General features: G+C 43.4%; 1 protein-coding gene across 3 annotated transcripts in view; it reads left to right on the forward strand.

Moving 5' to 3' along the window:
• DMD (dystrophin) overlaps window positions 1-20,405 on the forward strand; it is a 2,041,544-nt gene that overhangs the window by 723,615 nt on the left and 1,297,524 nt on the right. For all 3 annotated transcript variants that reach the window (XM_087871305.1, XM_087871306.1, XM_087871307.1), the window contains 2 exons: window positions 1,541-1,664; window positions 4,755-4,842. In XM_087871305.1, coding sequence (XP_087727431.1) covers window positions 1,541-1,664; window positions 4,755-4,842 — 212 coding nt within the window. The remainder of the gene's footprint in view (window positions 1-1,540; window positions 1,665-4,754; window positions 4,843-20,405) is intronic.

Here is a 20,405-nt window from a genome sequence, read left to right on the forward strand (position 1 = left end):
TACAATTAAAATAACTTGATAATATTTATGTGCAGCAGGTCCTATAATAGCTGCCTTATTAATGTTCTAAGAATGTAGGATTTAGTGTGTGGAAATAGGCAGTCCTAAAATCTTGATACTAAGTTGCTTATACAATATATAGTAGTCACTTGTAAACACCTGGAATTGGCTTTGAAGTCAATCTTATTATAACATATAGATGATGTAGGATCTTGGCAACACTACTTATTCTCGATACCTCTACATTTTAGACCACCCTGCCCTTACTACATTATTTTAAGTTTCTGCAAATTATCTGTTACAATAATTAACTGTATAACATTAATAATTTTGTATTCCAGTACAGGTTTATCACCTATCACTCAAAAAAAAAAAGCAAACCCCTCCTCTCCATTTGCTGATAATTTCTGGCTATTCATCATTAATAGGGATCCCAGGGACCTCCTTACTGCAATCTGGTCCTTAAGAAGTACATCCCCAGTGAGAACAGGCTTTAATCCTAAATTGTGTCCCTAAAATTAGGAACAACTCTGAAGAACAGAAGTTTCTTAGGTACATCTTTTGACAGGAATGAGAGAAATAGGAACAGAAAGAAAAAAAATCTACAAATGCCCAGGAAGATACATTGGCAACACTACCAAAAGACACAGAGATGTCCCATTACCTCTTTCTCGCCTCCTCTATAGATCAAGCACCAGGGTGATAAAATTTTTATTCATGCCAAATCTAGACCAAAACGTATTATCTGCATGTCCTGTAGCTCAAAGCTACCACTTTCTTTACCAGCTTAGCTAAACATGAAAAAGAAACAGCTAATTTAAAAAAAAAAAAAGCATGGATAAAAGATAAGCAAGAGCATTACCACCACCTCTTTTAAATGGACAATATCCTCCAGCTGAAAAAAAAAGGAATGTTAATTTACAGAGTCATAATTGGACAAAGTATCCAGAAATCCATATAAACTAGGTTGAGATCAAACCTACAAGGAGTGACATAATAAAAACTATTGACTATTATTGTTAAGTAGATATACTTCTAAATAAAATTATTTTGTTTTAACAAACAAATACTATGACCATTCTTGACATCTTCACAATGCCATACTTTATATATTATTATTTTTAGATTAACAAATACATTATTCATGCCCATCACACTATTTTCTTTAAGTAACATTATATACTATAAGCCACAGATGAAGAAATAAGCTAAAAAAAAAAAGAAAAAAAAAAGAAAAAAGTTAACTTGTATCTAAATGTTCATATTATTTATACATATATTTCTGTCTCTGTAAATATATTTGCTTTTATCATATCCCTGTTCTGTTTTATATATTACCTTTGGTTTCTTATGTCAACTCAAATAATATTTTAAATATGCATGGAAAACAGAATATTATTTAGAGTTGAAATTGCTTTATATGCAGTTTAGATTTTGAATGAAATAGTTTTAAATCTTTTTTATTATTTTAACATCTTGTTCTCTGTTACTTTTTATAAAACAAGAACAACAAAACACAGCTTTTTTCTTCTTACCTTAGATTTGATGTTGATACGACAGAACTTCACAGTTGGATGACTCGTTCAGAAGCTGTACTACAGAGTCCTGAGTTTGCAATATATAGAAAAGAAGGAAACCTATCTGATCTCAGAGAAAAAGTTAATGTAAGGAGAAAAATATATTTACTTAATTTATATAATGTTTGTAGAACTAGTACGTTATCCGTTTCAGGTTTTACTGTGTATTTCCATTTGATAAATAGCTGTAGATTAATTTCAGATTTGAAATATATTGATAAAGTATGCATAAATGCTCTTATGCTTTAGGTTTGTTTTTTTTTTTAAATTTGATTTATATGCCGCCCTTCTCCGGAGACTCAGGGCGGCTTACAATGCCCTAAGCAATAAGCAATAGCAATAGTTTGCTATCATCCTATCCTAAAATATACATAATGCAATACTGGTAGGTGTATTCAGTGACTGCTATAAAATATAAGCCTTGCTTCCCAAAAGTCAATAATGTCATATATTTGAGAAAAAATATAACTTGTCAGTATGACATTTGAATAAAAGAATGTTTACAGACAGAAGATCTTTATAAAATATAAAATGCTGAGATATGATTGAGTCATATTAATATGCATTTTTAAAATGCTCAGCTTTCTGAAGTCCTTTTAATTGTTCCATTTTAAAACCTCCCCCCCCCCACCTTTGGTATACACTTTTTTCTCTGCAAAATTGTAGGAATTTTGTTTTGAAAACTATGTTTAAGTTAGTAAAGGAGAAATTAACTTTAGCTTATTTCATAAACAATCCTTCATATTTATGACATTTCTTAGAAGATACTCAGAAAACCTTTTTCTATTTTTCTGAGATTTTACCTCTAACTTGGAATTTGGAGAATATTCCCTGGCAATGCTATGTAATTGTCTTTGACACTGCAGTTATCTTTTGTTTTGAACAGCCTTAAAAAGTTCAAGTGGCTGATTTCTTGTACTATCTGATCATGTTGCATTCATCTACGATTTCATTGTTATACAATTTTTCCTTATCTACTTACAACTATTTTCTAATTCATATTCTTGGAGAGTAGTTAGTAAAAATATACTGCAAATTAGAAGTTTACACCAATATTTTAGTCATATGGATTGCTAAACAATGTGTATGTATGCATGTGCATTTGAATCTACATGTACACATATCAAGAAATAGAACGTGTTACATTAAATTAGATCAAGAAAAGAACTTCAACTGGTAATAATTCTTGTATTCCATAATATAACTATAAGTCCACTTCAGAATTTTTTCCCCAAATCTGTATTGATTCTGTTCTTTCATATTTTGTTTTTCTGTTTTACAAAACCCAAAAAGAAATATAGAAGGATTTGAGAAAAGACATGGTCATACATGCAGTGCCAGCAGTCTTCTTGATCTCTGGAAATCCCATGAGGGTTCTAAAAGAATGATTTATTTGCAGTTGTTTGAGCTTGAGTAAAGGTTTCTGCAAAGCCCAGAACCTACAACAGTTATTTGTTGAGCCAATTGCAATTTTTGCAATTATGCAAATGCAAATACAGATGAATGATGGCGATTAAGGACCAATATCTAGTCTGAAGACTTCCTTGCAGGAAGAGAATGTATGACTTGAAGAAAAATTTACTGAACCAATAGCAATAGCAATAGCACTTAGCAATACACTGTTTCACAGTGCTTTAAAGCCCTCTTTAAGCGGTTTACAGAGTCAGCATATTGCCCCCAACAATCTGGGTCCTCATGGGTCCTCATTTTGCCCACCTTGGAAGGATGGGATGCTGAGTCAACCTTGAGCCTGGTGAGATTTGAACTGCCAAATTGCAGTCAGCTGGCAGTCAGCAGAAGTAGCCTGCAGTACTACATTCTAACCACTGCACTACCACGGCTCTTACCAAAATCTTATATGTTGCTAGATGCTTATCACAGGAGTCAAAACAGTCTTTTCTGGAGTAGCAATTATATATAACTAGTTATGTTTGAGTGTTAAACTGTAAACTGTTATTATTTGGATGTTTGGCCAAAATGAACAAAATAATATTCTAGGATTAGGAATGACTAATAGTATCTTTTCATTTACATGGACATTTCTTAGGATTTTTCTTTTTCATATCAAGAGTATGCACAAATACTGGTATACATGTACTTTCATACATCCTAACACATGTATTTTCTCAGTGTACAATTTTCAAGACACTTTATAATAAGCTATAATTGTGTGCATATTATTCAATAATGTACATTTTGCCTAAATATTTTATACAATACTATGTTTATCCAGTTTACTTTTAAATAGTATTTTAAAATTCTGTGCAGTAATATGCTTATTGTTAATTATAGTATGAAATTATGAAAAGTGTAAATTTCCACGTACACACTTTTGAACGATCTTGTATGTTAGAAGAGTCCAACCTTTTTAAAAATACATTTAAAAATACATATAAAAATATAATTTATTTCTCAAAATAAATTATATTATTTTATTGCACAAAATTGTGCAATCATTTCCAAATTATCCTTTCCAAATTTGGGCAATTGCTTTTTAGTGGCTTCCAGCTCTCTCTCTCTCTGCATGTAAAATGGCAATCCGTGCACATGTAATTGGAAGCAGAAGGGGGCAACTTCTGAACACTGAGTTTTTAATAATTCGGAGAGAGGTACTGATATGTACTCACATGTGCTGAGAGCCTTGTTTCAGAGAAATTGTGCAGCTATGCAATATCTACCCTCCCATCAATTCTTCATAAAACATTCATGTAGTACTCATGGGGTTAAAGTGCAGGTAGATGTAGTATGAATTAGATGCAACAAATGCAAAGCAGCAACATGTTGCATTTAATACTCAATAAAAGTTATAAGCTATTACTATATGGAGGAAGCAGTGGTTTCAGTAATAGTTTATTATTGCTGCTTAGATTAAGTATAATTACTGCTTTAAAACATTAATAAAAAGGACATTTAAAGGAGTCATTAAATATTTCATATTTGATTAATTTGCAGAATCTGATTAACCAGGCAAAAAGGTGGAAATTTAGATAAACGAGGAATAATCTAAGTTTGTATGGACTGAAAATATCATGAATATTTAAATATAGCAATATTTTTCAGATTTGTCGAGGACAATACAATTTCTTTTAAAACCATATTTATCTAATCAAGGTTTCTGTTGGTCAAACTTTGAAAAGTGTTTCATATGAAATGTTCAACTTTTTCATCATGTTACAGATCATAGAAAGAGAAAAACCTGACAAGTACAGGAAGCTTCAAGATGCCAATAGATCATGTGAGGCGCTCGTGAAACAGATGGTGAATGGTAATTACATGGCAGTGGATTTATATAACACTCTTAGTGGTTTTATAAAAAACATAGGATTATATCATAGGAATTTTATTAGTGAAACATGAACATTAATATGGGTTAGTCTTCCTTTTTATAAATGTATTCTATATGTTAAATTTTAAATTAGCAAAAACAATAGGAATTTACCACCACAAATTAAAGTGTGGTTCAAAATTAACAAGATGCTGTTCTTCCTCAGATACCCACCATGTTCCATCTTAATATTAGACTAAAATGAAATAAAATTTCATTTTTTTTTAAGTTATAAAATTTTGGAAAACTGTAATTATTTAAATAATCTCACAATATTTATTCTTCACTTTGCTTCATTTTTTTCTCATTTTGAATGTGTGCTCATCTGACCACATGATGGTTTTATATAATTTGTGGTTCTGTCTTCTTAGCTCATAGCATATTGTATATTACTTTTTATTTATTTTTTTAATAAAAAGTTATTTGCCTCTCTTTTTTTCTATCCATATGCAGTCATTTTAAGCATGCATAGTATTTACACCTATGCTCTTCCCAATTATGTGCATTTTTCCATTGATACTGGAAATACTGGAATGTGGCCCCAAGTATTTAAAGACTCATGGCAGCTTTTTGATCAGATATTTAATCTGATTTGTTTGCTCTATCTTTTTCTAGGCCATTTATTTGTGTTCTTTTTTCTTTATCTTTCCAAAGCACTTTCTTTCACACAAAAATCAATATTAATCTGAACTTGAAAGTGAAGTTAAAAGAGCTATCAGCCTAGAATGTCTATGTAGCCACAAGTAGACTAAATCCAACTCCCCTTGATTTCCGTTGACCTTCATCTAGCACAAAGCATGTGCTGTTCGTTGAAAAGTTTCTGGTGCATAGCCTTTTAAGCACTAAATCAATTTAATTGCACCTTCAGATGCGGTCCTGGTGTTTTGCACCTGACAATTTAATACAATACAAACACATAATTCACTGTTATTATAAGAGACATTAAATGCAGTTGATTGCATCATACATCTTGTATAATACAAATCTTTTGTAGGCAGTAAGTCCCAGTGTTCTTTTTAAGTAAATATTACCAAGTTCAGTAAACTGTTGTATATAACTTCAACTTTATTAACAGATTAGCAGAGTTGGAAGGGATCTTGTAAGTCAGTGTTTCCCAAACTTGGCTATTTTAAGATGCATGGACTTCAATTCCCAGAATTCCCCAACCAGTATGCCTGGTTAAGGAATTCTGGGAGTTGAAGTCCATACATCTTCAAAGGGTCAAGTTTGGGAAACACTGTTGTAAGTCATCTAGTCCAACCCCCTGCCCAAGCAAGAGACCCTACACCATTTCGGACAAATGGCAGTCCAATCTCTTCTTGAAAGCTTCCAGTGATGAAGCTCCCACAACTTCTGAAGGCAAGCTGTTCCATTGGTTGATTGCTCTCACTGTCAGTAAATTTCTCCTTATTTCTAGGTTGCATCTCTCCTTGATCAGTTTCTATCCATTATTCCTTGTATAGCCTTTAGGTGCTTTGGAAAATAGGTTGACCCCCTCCACTCTGTGACAGTCCCTCAAATATTGGAACACTGCTATCATGTCTCCCCTGGTCCTTCTCTTCACTAGACTAGTCATGCCGAGTATTTCAGAGTTTGCAGCAATCCAACCAGCACACAAGTAAATAATTCAGCAGGATTCATTTATAGAAGAAACTTGTTTATATACAATAATATAAAACATGATGCATGTATACAATACCCATGTAGCTCTTGCAATGTCAAACAGTTCCCATTGGCTGACTTTTTTTTTTTTAATTTGATTTATATGCCGCCCTTCTCCAGAGACTCAGGGCGGCTTACAATGTGCTAAGCAATAGCACTTGCTATTGCACTTGTTGTTATGGCTATCCCAGCTCATAATTTCTCATACACTGACAGAGTATTTGCAACCATTCATCATATGTTTTAGCCTCCAGTCCCCTATCCATCTTGGCTGCTCTTCTCTACACTCTTTCTAGAGTCTCAACATCTTTTTTATAGTGTGGTGACCAAAACTGGATGCGGTATTCTAGGTGTAGTCTTACTAAGGCTTGGTATTAGTGGTACCAAGTGGTATTAGTACCTCACCCACAACTAAGGTGAATATCAGCAGATAGCCAGAATCTGCAAAGACGAAGTAAGGAAAGCAAAGTCTCAGAATGAACAAAGACTTGAAGTCAAAGATAATAAAAAAAGTTTCTTCCAACATATAAATAATAAGAAAAAAATCAAAGAAACAGTTGGTCCACTAAAGAGAGAAGATGGCAAGGAAGTAACAGGCAACAGAGAGAAAGCAGAGCTGCTTAACTCATTCTTTGCATTGGTCTTCACGCAAAAAGAAACTATGGCCCAACCTACCAAAAACATAACTGTAAAAGACAGACTAGAAATAAAAGTTAAAATAAGCAACAACAAAAAATAATAAGAGAACACCTGTCTGATCTTGATGAATACAAATCACCGGGACCTGATGGATTACATCCCAGAGTTTTAAAGGAGCTGGCAGATGTCATCTCAGAATCACTGTACCATATCTTTCAAACATCCTGGAGCACCAGGGAAGTACCTAAGGGTTGGAAAAGGGCTGATGTGGTTCCCATCTTCAATAAAGGGGGAAAAAACAGACCTAGGAAATACAGACCAATCAGGCTAACATCAATACCCAGGAAGATACTGGAAAAGAACAGATTGCCAACATCTAGAAATGGGTAAAGTAATAACTAGCAGTCAGCATGGGTTTGTTAAAAACAGATCATGCCAAACCAATCTTATTTCATTCTTCAACATAGTGACTAAATTAGTAGACCAGTGAAATACTGTGGACATAATATACTTAGACTTCAGCAAGGCATTCGACCACAACCTACTTCTTGGTAAGCTAAAAAAAAGTGGGATAGATAATATCACCACCAGATGGATTCATAACTGGCTGACAAACATATTCAACGAGTAGTCCTTAATGGGTCTATGTCTACATGGAGGGAAGTAAGCAGTGGGGTACCACAAAGTTCCGTCTTAGATCCAGTACTCTTCAATATCTTCATAAATGACTTAGATGAGGAAATAGAAGGGGAACTCACCAAATTTGCAGATGATACTAAGCCGGCAGGAATAGCTAATACCCTAGATGATAGGCTCAAGATCAAAATGGATCTTGACAGACTTGAACACTGGGCCCTATCTAACAAAATGAAATTCAATGTAGAGAAAAGTAAAGTCTTACACTTAGGCAAGAAAAACCAAAAATAGACTGGGTGAAACCAGGCTTAATAGCAGTAACTGTGAGAGGGATCTTGGAGTCTTAGTGGACAACTAGCTAAATATGAGCCAGCAGTGTGCAGCGGCAGCCAAAAAAGCCAATGCAATCCTAAAATGTATTAACAGAGGGATACAATCAAGATCAAGTGAGGTACTAATACCACTCTATAAAGCCTTAGTAAGACCACACCTAGAATATTGCATCCAGTTTTGATCCCCACACTATAAAAAAGATGTTGAGACTAGAAAAAGTGCAGAGAAGAGCAACCAGGATGATTAGGGGATTGGAGACTAAAACATATGAAGAACGGTTACAGGAACTGGGCATGGCTAGTCTAGTGAAGAGAAGGACCAGAGGAGACATGATAGCAATATTCCAATATTTGAGGAGCTGCCACAGAGGGGAAGGTTCCAAACTATTTTCCAGGGCACTGAAGGCCAGACAAGGAATAATAAATGGAAACTGATCCAGGAGAGATTCAACCTAGAAATAAGGAGAAACTTTCTGACAGTGAGAGCAATCAACCAATGGAATAGCTTGCCTTCGGAAGTTGTGGGAGCTTTATCACTGGAGGCTTTCAAAAAGAGATTGAACTGCCATTTGTCAGAAATGGTGTATGGTCTCCTGCTTGGGTGGAGGGTTGGACTAGGTGACCTATAAGGTCCCTTCCAACTCTGTTAATCTAATCTAAAACTTGAACTAGATTGTATCCCTTGATACAGATGGGCAAAAATCTAATTAATAGAAATAACAATTAAATGCTCTTGACATGAGTTGGATTTGATCAACCAAACAGGAATATAGTCCTCTTTTTTAAATGGTAATCTAAACTAATGGTAATTTAATCATAGGGCTGAAAGGGACCTCGGACGTCTTCTAGTCCAACTCCTTGCTTAAGGCAGGAGAGCTTATACTATTCTGGTCAAATGGTTATCCAGTCTATTTTTTAAAATCTTAAGTTTTTCTTCTGTGCATGCCCCAAGATGGCGCTGTCCGTGTGAGCCACGCCTGACGATGGGACGGTTTCTGGTTGTTTGGGGGCTTTGGGGGCTGATTTAACCATCTGTGGCTCCAGCCCCGGCTAGGGGAGTCTCTGCCCAGCCTGTTGAGGGCTTTTTTGCCCTCTGGAATGACATGGCTGGGTTGGAGCTGACACGGGAGGCGATGCAGGATGGCGGCGGCGGCGGCCTGGGTGCAGCAACCTTCTTCAGCATTGGAGGCCAGAGTGGCGGCAGCTGTGGGTGTGGCGGTGGCAGTGGCGGTATGGAGCGCCCCCCCTCCCAGGCCCTGGATATTTTGCTGGTGGTCCTGGGATATGCTGAGGGGCCTGGGTCCGGACGGTGTCGACGGTGGCAGCCGGGGCAGCAATGGCGATGGCTTGATGGCGAGACGATGGTGGCGGTGGCCTGATGCCTAGCAGCCAAGTAGAGGAGGAGATATGGCCAGCTTATTTCTGGCCTTACCATCACCTACCAGCGGGGACTGCATGGATTTACAGACCCCATTGTGATCTGGGGGCTGGAGCCTGGAGGTTGGGGATATGACTGGGAGGATTTATGAAGTTCTGGGGGTTGGAGAGGCTGGAGGGCAGCCAAGGACTGGTCATCTGGTTGCCTCGGGTGCTCTCCACCCCCCGTCTGTGTCTGTGGTCTGGTCTTTGGCTTATATGGCCATCCACCTCCAGATTGTGTCCAGCTGCATGTTATCCCTCTCCTTTCTGAATATCTTTCTTCCCTCGGGTCTAATATCATCCTGCCTCTACGGACCAGTCTCCTTTTTCATCTGAGCCCCAGCCGGAGGGTGCCTAGGCAATTTTTATGCGGGAGCTGAGGGAGCTCTGACTTTCCTGAGCCATTTCCATCCGGGCTAGCCACCATGAGAGGATGGCTTGGATCCTTACCTCCGGTTTTGGTGAAATGACACGAGACTCCTCCCACTGCCGTGAGAGGGCAGTGGAGTCCAGCTTACTGACATTCAGATCCATCTTGCTCCAGTACTTTTAAACTTTTCATCATACCCCTGACCAGACTTTTTACCTCCCATCTATGTTTATGTTATTGGATGTACATGGCAGCTGTCCTTCTTGCACTGCGAGTCTCCCCACTCTCACAGGCCTGGCTCTCCACTCTATCGAGGGCCTACCTTGATGACGGGTTTTGGAATCCTGAGAGGTGGCATGTGGCGAAGAGGGGGTTGAGGGGCTTTTTAACTTGTTTTTTAACCAAAGTTTTAAGGGGTTCTGGGAGGGGGGGTAGGGTTGTGGGTTTGGGGGATAACCCACTGAGAGGGAGGCCGAGGCCAACAGTGGGCTACGTAACGGGGGGTGCGGGGTCTGGAGTCAATGAGGGGGTTAGAGTCCGTACTGAGGAGGGCGATACCATCAGTACTGTAAGTGGGAGGGGCAGATATGGTGGAAGCAGGAAGCCATATCTGGTTATGGGGGGGCGCGCCCACTGTCTCTGAACGGTGGCGCGCTCCGGCCCCCAATGCTCCTCTTGTTCCCTGGGCTGCGTAGATCCTCATGGCCTGGGCCTTCGGCTGATGTTATGCAATGCCAGGTCCGTTGTAAATAAAGCCCCCCCTCATTTGTGATCTTGTTCAAGAGGGGGGAGCGGACCTGGTGGATATTACAGAGACCTGGTTGGGCCAGGAGGTGGGGTTTCCCCTTATTGAAATGTGCCCACCAGGCTTCTGAGCATTTCATCAGCCAAGGGTTCAGGGGAGGGGCGGGGGGGTAGCGGTTGTTATAAAGGAAGGTCTTAGTCCGAAGGAGGCCACTGTGCCTCAGATAGCCGGATGTGAGTCCCTCTTTGTGAAGTGGGGTCATGGGGTGCAGGTGGGCCTGCTGATCACGTACCTGGCTCCCTGCCACGTGGCAACGGCCCTGCCTGAGCTGCTCAACGTGATAGCCAGGATGGCAGTTGATACTCCCAGACTTATGGTTATGGGGGATTTCAACCTGCCGTCCATCAGTGAAACATCTGAGGCAGCTCGGGAGTTCATGACTTCCATGACGTCCATGGACCTGACCCAGTTAGTTCATGGCCCTACACACATAGGGGGACACACTCTGGATTTGGTTTTCATCTCTGGCCAGTGGCTGAATGGTTTAGATATAGGGGATGTTGTCAGGTGTGCTTCCTTCAAAGTCCAGGAAAGAATGAGCAAAACTCCATTATTATAGAGTAATGTACTTTTACTGGAAAATGAAATGAACTCTACCGAGGAAAAGCTGAAACTAAAGCAATAGGCGCGAAAGTTGCATATAGAAAGCATCCCCTCCCACTGTCCATCATCAATCACCCAATCCAAAGGTCTCCCAGAGGTCAGGTGGAAGCACGTCTGGCATCGTCATCAATCAGGAACGCGATGACGGTTGACCCGATAGCCACTTCAGAGATTAGGTTTCGTTTCTTCAAAATCCTCCCGCACACTTCCCCCCACCACGGTCTCTAATTCTCTCCCACCCGTTTCTTATGGCAGCCAAAGCAGTAAAGTCGGAGGCTGACATTCGGCCCCTCCAGAGAAAAGACGTTAGTCCTAAACAGGGAAAAGAAAAGGAAGAAAAGAAAAATTGCAATACAGGCATTAAGGTTTATCAGGATATTTGTTATGAAACAACTGTACTTTCTTTGGTGCCCGGACATCATGTTTGTTCACCCACTCAGATTGAGACAGAGGAAAATGTTTCCAGGCCACCAGATATTGCACCTTACCGTGGTGCTTCCTAGAGTCTAAAATTTCTTTGACTTCGAAATGTTGTTCCCCTTCTATCAGTATGGGGACCGGAGGGGAATCTTGGTCCGGTTGTAAAGGGGACGAGTGTTCTGGTTTCAACAAGCTAACATGAAACACAGGGTGGATTCGTCTCAAAGTTTTTGGCAACTCCAATTCAACTGTTACTGGATTAATAAATCTAGTGACCAGGAAAGGACCCACATACTTGGGTCCAAGCTTTTTTGATTTCTGTGAAGTCTGTAAGTATTTGGTGGAAGGATAAACCATGTCACCCACTTTATACACATGTGCCGGGGACTGTTTTTTATCTGCTTGGGTCTTATATGCTCGGTGAGCATCAGCTAGGGCTTTTCGAGTTACAGCCCAAGTGCTCCGTAACTGTTCGATCCACTCAATCAAAGATGGGTTTTGTGGGGTGTCTTGTGGTAGCTCGGGGATTGGCACAAATTCCTGACCAGATGCTACCTTAAATGGAGTGAACCTGGTGCTGCTATGGATAGAGTTGTTGTATGCCACCTCCGCAAATGGCAATAGGTCCACCCAGTTGTCTTGCTGGTAATTTACATAACATCTCAGGTACTGTTCTAACACAGCATTGGTTCTCTCACAAGCCCCATTAGTCTGGGGGTGATGGGCGGAGCTTAGCCCTTGGGTGGAGCCTATTAACCTTAAAAACTCCTTCCAAAAGTTGGAAATAAATTGTACACCCCAGTCCAAAATTATACATTTTGGAGCTCCATGTAATCTGTAAATATGACGAATAAACAGTTTTGCAAGAGTTTTAGTTGAAGGGATTTTAGAGCAGGGGATGAAGTGCACTTGTTTGGAAAACAAATCCGTTACTGCCCAAATGACTGCGCACCCTTCACTTTCTGGTAGGTCAACAATAAAATCCATGGATATTTCCTTCCAAGGGGCATCCAACCTTGCCACACTCTGCAGCAAACCAGGTGTCTTCCCCGGAGGTCTTTTAGCTGAGGCACACACCGGACAACTAGCCACATATGCCTCTATGTCCTTTTTGAGGGCAGGCCACCAAAATTGTCTTTTAACAAGATGTAGGGTTTTAACAAAACCAAAGCGTCCCACTGCCTTGGCATCATGAGCATACTGTAGTACTGTTAGTCTTAAACTATCAGGGACATACAATTTAGCCCCTATCCAAGCTAGACCATCACAGAGTGTACATTCATTGGAATGGATTTTAAACCATTCGTCAGTTTTTAGGGCTTCTTGCAGTTTCTGGAGTAGGTCGCCCGAAAGGGCTGGATTGGCCCTCGCCTGTGCTCTGGTAGTCATTGGCACTGCCAGTTGTGTCGAAGGGATGATGGGTTGAACCACTTCTTTCTTGGTACTGTTGTATTGAGGCAATCTGGAGAGTGCATCCGCCATGAAATTCTTTCCACCAGGAATGTAGCATAGAGTGAAGTTGAAACAGTTGAAGTGCTGGGCCTAACAAGCTTGCTTTGGTGACAGTTTACGTGGTGTTTTCAATGCTTCCAGATTTTTGTGATCAGTCCAAACTTCAAAAGGGTGCTTTGCTCCTTCCAGAAATTGTCTCCACATTAACAATGCCCATCGCACCGCAAAAGCCTCTTTTTCCCATATGGCCCATCTCATCTCGGTTTCTGATAATTTACGGGACGTGTAAGCACAGGGTTGTAATTCCCCTTCTGCGTTCTTTTGCAGAAGTACTGCTGCCACAGTCACGTCGCTCACGTCAGCCTGTACTACAAAAGGCTCTTCCATGTCTGGATGTTTGAGGACTGGTTCAGCAGCAAACAGTCGTTTCAACTTTTCGAAAGCTGCTTGACAGTCCATAGTCCATTCAAGAGGTCGTGAGGGCCTTGGTTTTGCCTCACCTTTAGTTTTCAGAAGATTTGTTATTGGCAGAGCAATTTTTGCAAATGAGGGGATAAACTGTCTATAGAAATTTGCAAATCCCAGGAAACTCTGTTTGCGGGTGCGTGGGGCGGCCCATTCCAATACGGCCCGAACCTTTCCAGGGTCCATCTCTATCCCCTCATGCGATACATGATAGCCAAGATAGTCAATTTTGCTTTGATGGAACTCGCACTTAGAAACTTTGGCATATAGTTCAGCAGCCCTGAGTGTTTTCAGGACCGTTCGCACCAACTTCACATGGTCGTCCATGTTCTCTGAGTAGATAAGAATGTCGTCCAAGTAGACCAGGACCCCCTTAAACAGGTGCTCATGCAGTACTTCGTTAATCAATTGCATGAACACAGCAGGGGCTCCCTGTAGTCCAAACGGGAGTACTCTAAACTGGAAACATCCAAGTGGGCAATTAAATGCTGTCTTCCATTCATCCCCCTTTTTAATTCTCACTCGGTAGTAAGCCTCCCGTAAGTCAAGTTTGGTGAAGATTTTCCCTTTCCCTAGGTGAGATAGCATGTCCTTCATGAGTGGTAGGGGGTAAACGTTTTCCACGCAAATTGCATTTAGATTTCTATAATCAACTACCAAGAGAAAGGAACCATCCTTCTTTTCTCGGAAAAATACTGGTGCCGCCACCTTTGGTTTGGCAGATCGGATAAACCGTCGTTCTAGATTTTTATCAATAAAGTTTCGCAATTTCCCCAATTCTCGAGAGGTCATGGGGTAGATTTTCGGCTTAGGGAGCTTCACACCTGGGAGTATTTCAATGGTACAGTCCGTAGCTCTGTGGGGAGGCAGTACATCTGAGGCCTTTTCACTAAAAACTTCACGGAGATCCCAATACTCTCTTGGAATCTTCTCCTCCCCTTCAATGTGGCCTACTGCCACTTCCACCGTTTCGGGTCCTGTCCTGTCCTCTAGGGGGGGTTTCCCTCTCTAATTTCGGTTTTCCGGTGCGAATACGCAAGACCCCCGTCTTCCAATTAACCCGTGGGTTCCATCTGCGGAGCCAAGGCAGCCCAAGTATGAGGGGTCATTCCATGCCAGGGGCCACAATAAATCTGAGACCCTCTACGTGATCTCCCAACTGCATTTCAATGAGTTCGGTCACAAAGCTGGCTGGGCCCCCTCCTGCAATCGATCCGTCCAACTGACAAAGAGGCAATGGGCCTCTTTAACGTTTTTAGTCTCAGGCCCATCTTTTCCACCACCTTTGGGCTGATTATGCACCTGGTGCACCCAGAGTCTAATAGGGCTAACATCTGCGCTTGTGTCCCCGTGGATGGCACCTTTATTTCTACGGGGATGAGCATGGGGTCCTCTGTGTGACTCACCAGATCATCCGAGTTGGAGTCGGAGTCCGTCTCGCTGTCATCGTCGGTGGTTGGAGTTCCCAGCTCACCCTTGTTTCGGGGAGCGAACTCAATGACTTCTCCTTTCAGGGCGGTGCCGCGGGTTTTTGCGGGTGGTTTGTCGGCCTTCTTTGGTCCCAAACCGGTGGTCTTTGGTACTGGTTTGGAGAAACATTCGGCAGCCCAATGTCCTTCCTTCCCACATTTGAAACAGGTGAAGGGCTTCGACTTCGGTTTGAATCCCGCCTTCCCCTTGGCCATCTTAGGTGCTCCTTTATGGTGAAAGGAGGATGACGGGTCTCCAGCATGCCCCCCTCGGAGTTGGCTTCGGACCAGCTCAATCTCCACATCCTCAGCTGCTATATACCAACTCTGCAAATCTTCGGGGAGCCCCCGGCCTCTACAGTCCTTGTATATCTCTTCATTCAGCCCATCGTTGAAGCTCTCCAGTAAAGCCACTTCTGACCACCCTGTCATGTAGGGTGCCAGCTCGCGGAAGTCTTGGGTATATTCCGCCACTGATCTCTGGCCTTGCTGGATGCCTTTCATTCTAAGTCTCGCTTTCCGTTCAGCTAGGTGGTCTTCAAACTGCCTCCTAAGAGCCCCCATGAACTGGTTGTAGTTTCTCAGCAAGGGGGAGTTATTATTGTGGAGGACCACCATCCAGTCGGCTGCTGCTCCCTCTAAAACGTTTGTGACGCATCTCACTCGGGCGGCTTCTGATAAGTACTCCTCCCCCCAGTCCTGCATGTGGTTCCACACTTGAGTCAAAAAAACCCCCAAGGTCTTCAGATTCCCATCATATTTCCCGGTTGGGGGGGGAATCTTTGGTTTTTTATGTCTATGGGGGGGGGCTGCAATGCCAGGGGTCCTAACCTGCTGCATCCCTCACTTGAGCTCCAGAAGCCTGAGATGTTCCTTCCTCAGCTTCCTCATCCTCTTCCCCACAGGCTGTTTCTTCCGGCTCCCCCCTGGGGCCGTCTCCTCCCTTCTCCACAGGGAACCCATAAGACTCACGGCTTTTCCGGCTTTCTTCAACATCACGGAGGAGTTGCAATGCCTGTGCCAACATGAGGCTTTCCTTTTGCTCTTGCAGCCACACCGCCTCTCTCTTATGGGGTCTGGAGCTGGTTACTCCCTGGGGGGTCCCCCCCCAGTCCGGCAGCCTTCCTACTCCTTTCGACCATCTGGCTTCCTCAGGCTCCTCTCTCAGCTGGAGTTTTTCCAACCATTCGGCAGCCTCTTTCTCTTCTTGAAGTGAAGGTATCGTAGAACCCAATGCTCCCATCTGTCCTTCATCAGTTTCCTGGTCCGACATGATCTGGATCTCAGTCCCCTTGGTGGTTATCCTTGATGACTGGAGTGAGTTTCAGCTTAATGTCAGGTGTGCTTCCTTCAAGTCCAGGAAGGAATGAGCCAAACTCCATTATTATAGAGTAATGTACTTTTACTGGAAAATGAAATGAACGCTACCAAGGAAAAGCTGAAACTAAAGCAATAGGCGCGAAAGTTGCATATAGAACGCATCCCCTCCCACTGTCCATCATCAATCACCCAATCCAAAGGTCTCCCAGAGGTCAGGTGGAAGCACGTCTGGCATCGTCATCAATCAGGAACGTGATGACGGTTGACCCGTTAGCCACTTCGGAGATTAGGTTTCGTTTCTTCAAAATCCTCCAACACACTTCCCGCACCCCACGGTCTCTAATTCTCTCCCACCCATTTCTTTTGGCAGCCAAAGCAGTAAAGTCAGAGGCTGACAGATGTAGTGATTAAACCCTTGTCATGGTCTGACCATTCTCTCCTTCAACTTGACCTTCAAACTGCTACACCCCGCCGCAGGGAGGTGGAACCAACTAGGTGGTTCCGCCCCAGGCGCCTGATGGATCCTGATAGGTTCTAGACAGAGCTTGGGCCATTCCCTGAGGCTCTGGCTCACGACCTGGCTGAAGACCTGGTGTCCACCTGGGATAGGGCAACCCCTGGAGCTTTGGACCGTGTCGTGCCTTTGCGGCCTCTGACCCGCCGCCGATCTCACTTAGCTCCCTGGTTCTCCTAGGAGTTGAGGGAGATGAAGTGCCAGAAAAGATGCCTAGAGAGTAGTTGGAGGGCTAGCCTTTCCAAATCCGACCGAACACTGGTAAGGTCTCATATTAAGACCTACCTAGTGGTGATAAAAATGGCAAAGTTTAATTATTTTTCCGTTCTCATTGCGTTTGCAGATAACCGCCCAGCCACCCTGTTCAAGGTGACCCACTCCCTGCTCCATCCGGGAGTGCGGGAGGACCCCTTGGAGGGCAGGGCTGAGGATTTTGTGCAGTATCTGCATGACAAAGTCGCTCAAATTCGGGAAGGCCTGGACTCTGACTGGGTAGATACAGGCGGGGTGACGGAAACAGGTCTTGAGAGCATTATCTGGGAGGAGTTTGACCCAGTGACCCCTGAAGATGTGGACAGGATTCTGGGTAGACTTAGCACGGCCACATGTTTATTGGACCCATGTCACTCCTGGTTGGTGCTGGCTTCCCGGGAGGTTACACGAGGCTGGCTCCAAGGGGTTGTTAAAGCTTCTTTGAGAGAGGGCTACTTTCCTGCCGCCTTGAAAGAGGCGGTGGTGAGGCCTCTCCTCAAGAAGCCCTCCCTGGACCCGGCTGTTTTAGCAAATTATCGTCCAGTCTCCAATCTTCGCTTTGTGGCGAAGGTTGTTGAGAGTGTGGTGGCGCGACAGTTCCCCCAGTACCTAGATGAAGCGGTCTATCTCGATCTGTTCCAGTCGGGCTTCAGGTCTAGGCACAGCACAGAAACGGCATTGGTCGCATTGGTTGATGATCTCTGGAGGGCTCGGGACAGGGGCTGTTCCTCTGTCCTGGTCCTGTTAGACCTCTTAGCTGCTTTTGATACCATTGACCATGGTATCATGTTGTGCCGGTTGGAGGTGTGGGGGGGCACCGTGTTGCGATGGTTCTCCTCCTTCCTCTCTGACCAGTCGCACTTTGTGTTGACAGGGGGCCAGAGGTCGACCCCGAGGCGCCTTGTATGTGGGGTGCCGCAGGGGTTGGTCCTCTCGCCCCTTCTGTTCAATATTTATGTGAAGCCACTAGGTGAGATTATCTGTGGTTTCGGGGTGAAGTACCATCAGTACGCTGATGGCACTCAGCTGTACATCTCCACCCTGGACCACCCCAATGATGCCCTTGACGTGATGTCCCGGTGTCTGGAGGCCGTACGGATCTGGATGGGGAGAAACAGGCTCAAGCTCAACCCAACCAAGACCGAGTGGCTGTGGCTTCCAGCATCCCGATTTAGTCAGTTGGTGCTATCTCTGACTATTGGGGGCGAGTTGTTGGCCCCCACAGAGAGGGCTCGCAACTTGGGTGTCCTCCTGGACGCACGGCTGTCTTTAGAAGAGCATGTGACGGCTGTGGCCAGGGGGGCTTTTTATCAGGTCCGCCTGATTTGCCAGTTGCGTCCCTTTCTGGATCGGGACTCCTTACGCACGGTCACTCATGCCCTTGTCACTTCCCGCCTGGACTACTGCAATGCTCTCTACATGGGGCTCCCCTTGAAGAGCACCTGGAGGCTCCAACTGGTCCAGAATGCGGCCGCACGGGTGATTATGGGAGCGTCATGGCACTCCCATGTAACACCTCTCTTGCATGAGCTGCACTGGCTCCCAGTGGTCCTCAGGGTGCGATTCAAGGTGTTGGTGACCACCTTTAGAGCGCTCCATGGCTTAGGGCCGGGATATTTACGGGACCACCTTCTGCCACCAAGAGCCTCCCACTGGCCAGTACGCTCCCACATAGAGGGGCTCCTCCGGGTGCCGTCGGCCAAACAATGCCGGCTGGCAGCCCCCAGGGGGAGAGCTTTCTCTGTGGGAGCACCTGCCCTCTGGAACGAGCTCCCCCTGGAGATACGGACGATTCCGGACTTAACGTACTTTCCGTCAGGCCCTCAAAACCTTTTTATTTCATCAAGTTGGGCTGGCCTATCCTCTCTAATTGTGTATTTTAATTTGGATTTTAATGGGGGATTTTAACTGTCGGGCCAAATTGTTTAATTCATTTTTTAATTGTTTTTATATTTTGTATTTGATGTTTTTTATTTCTGGCTGTTCACCGCCCTGAGTCCTTCAGGAGAAGGGCAGTATATAAATTTAAATATTAAATTAAATTAAATTAAATTAAGTGATGGAGCACCTACAACTCCTAGAGGCAAGCTATTCCATTGATTAATTGTTCTAACTCTCAGAAAATTTATCCTTCTAGGTTGGATTTCTCCTTAGCCTCTTGTCCTTAACCCAGTATGCAGGGCTCCAGGATCTGGGACTTTGTCATCTTTGATTCTGGATGGGGTGGCACTGCCCCAGAAAGACCCAATCCACAACTTGGGGGTTCTCCTGGACTCACAGTCCTGTTCAAGGAACAGGTGGCAGTCGTGGCTAGGACAGCCTTTGCACAACTTCATGTTGTGTGCCAGTTGCAGCCTTTCCTGGACCAGGATTCCCTGCATTCAATCATTCAGTCCCTAGTTATCTCACAACTGGACTATTGTAATGTGCTCTACATGGGGCTACCCATAAAGAACATTTGGAAGCTACTGTTGGTGCAGAGTGCGGCAGCATGGATAGTTTTGGGCCCCCCAAGAATGGTCCCTATAACATCATTGCTCTGTGAGCTAACTGGTTACTAATCTGCTTCCAGAAGCAATTTAAGATATTTTTTTTGTTTTTGTTTTTTTTGCTTTAATTTATATGCCGCCCTTCTCCAGAGACTCAGGGCAGCTTACAATGTGTTAAGCAATAGCCTTCATACTTTTGTATATTTATACAAACTCAGCTTATTGCCCCCACAATCTGGGTCCTCATTTTACCTACCTTTGAAAGGATGGAAGGCTGAGTCAACCTTGAGCCTGGTGAGATTTGAACTTGCAGTAATTGCAAGCAGCCGATGTTAATTACAGTGCTTTAGTCCACTGTACTACAGGCTCTTGTAGGTGATCATCTTTAAAGCTCTTCATGGCATGGATCCAGGTTACCTGAAGGGCTGTCTCACCCCACTGGGATTAGCCCATACTACTCATACTGGCAGAAGAGGCATGCTGTGGGTCCTGTCAACCCAAGTATTCCGGCTGGTGGGGTCCAAAGAAGGGCCTTCTCTGCTGTTGCTCCTGCCCTCTGGAACATCTTGCCCCCTGATGAGAGGCCCAACCCTCCTATCTTTTTCTAAGGGCCTAAAGATGTGGCTGTGCCAGTCGGCTTGGGGCCCTTGTGGGGG

The sequence above is a fragment of the Pantherophis guttatus genome, chromosome 5 (assembly GCF_059756535.1).
Source record: "Pantherophis guttatus breed Tessera chromosome 5, ASM5975653v1, whole genome shotgun sequence".
Classification (NCBI taxonomy): domain Eukaryota; kingdom Metazoa; phylum Chordata; class Lepidosauria; order Squamata; family Colubridae; genus Pantherophis; species Pantherophis guttatus.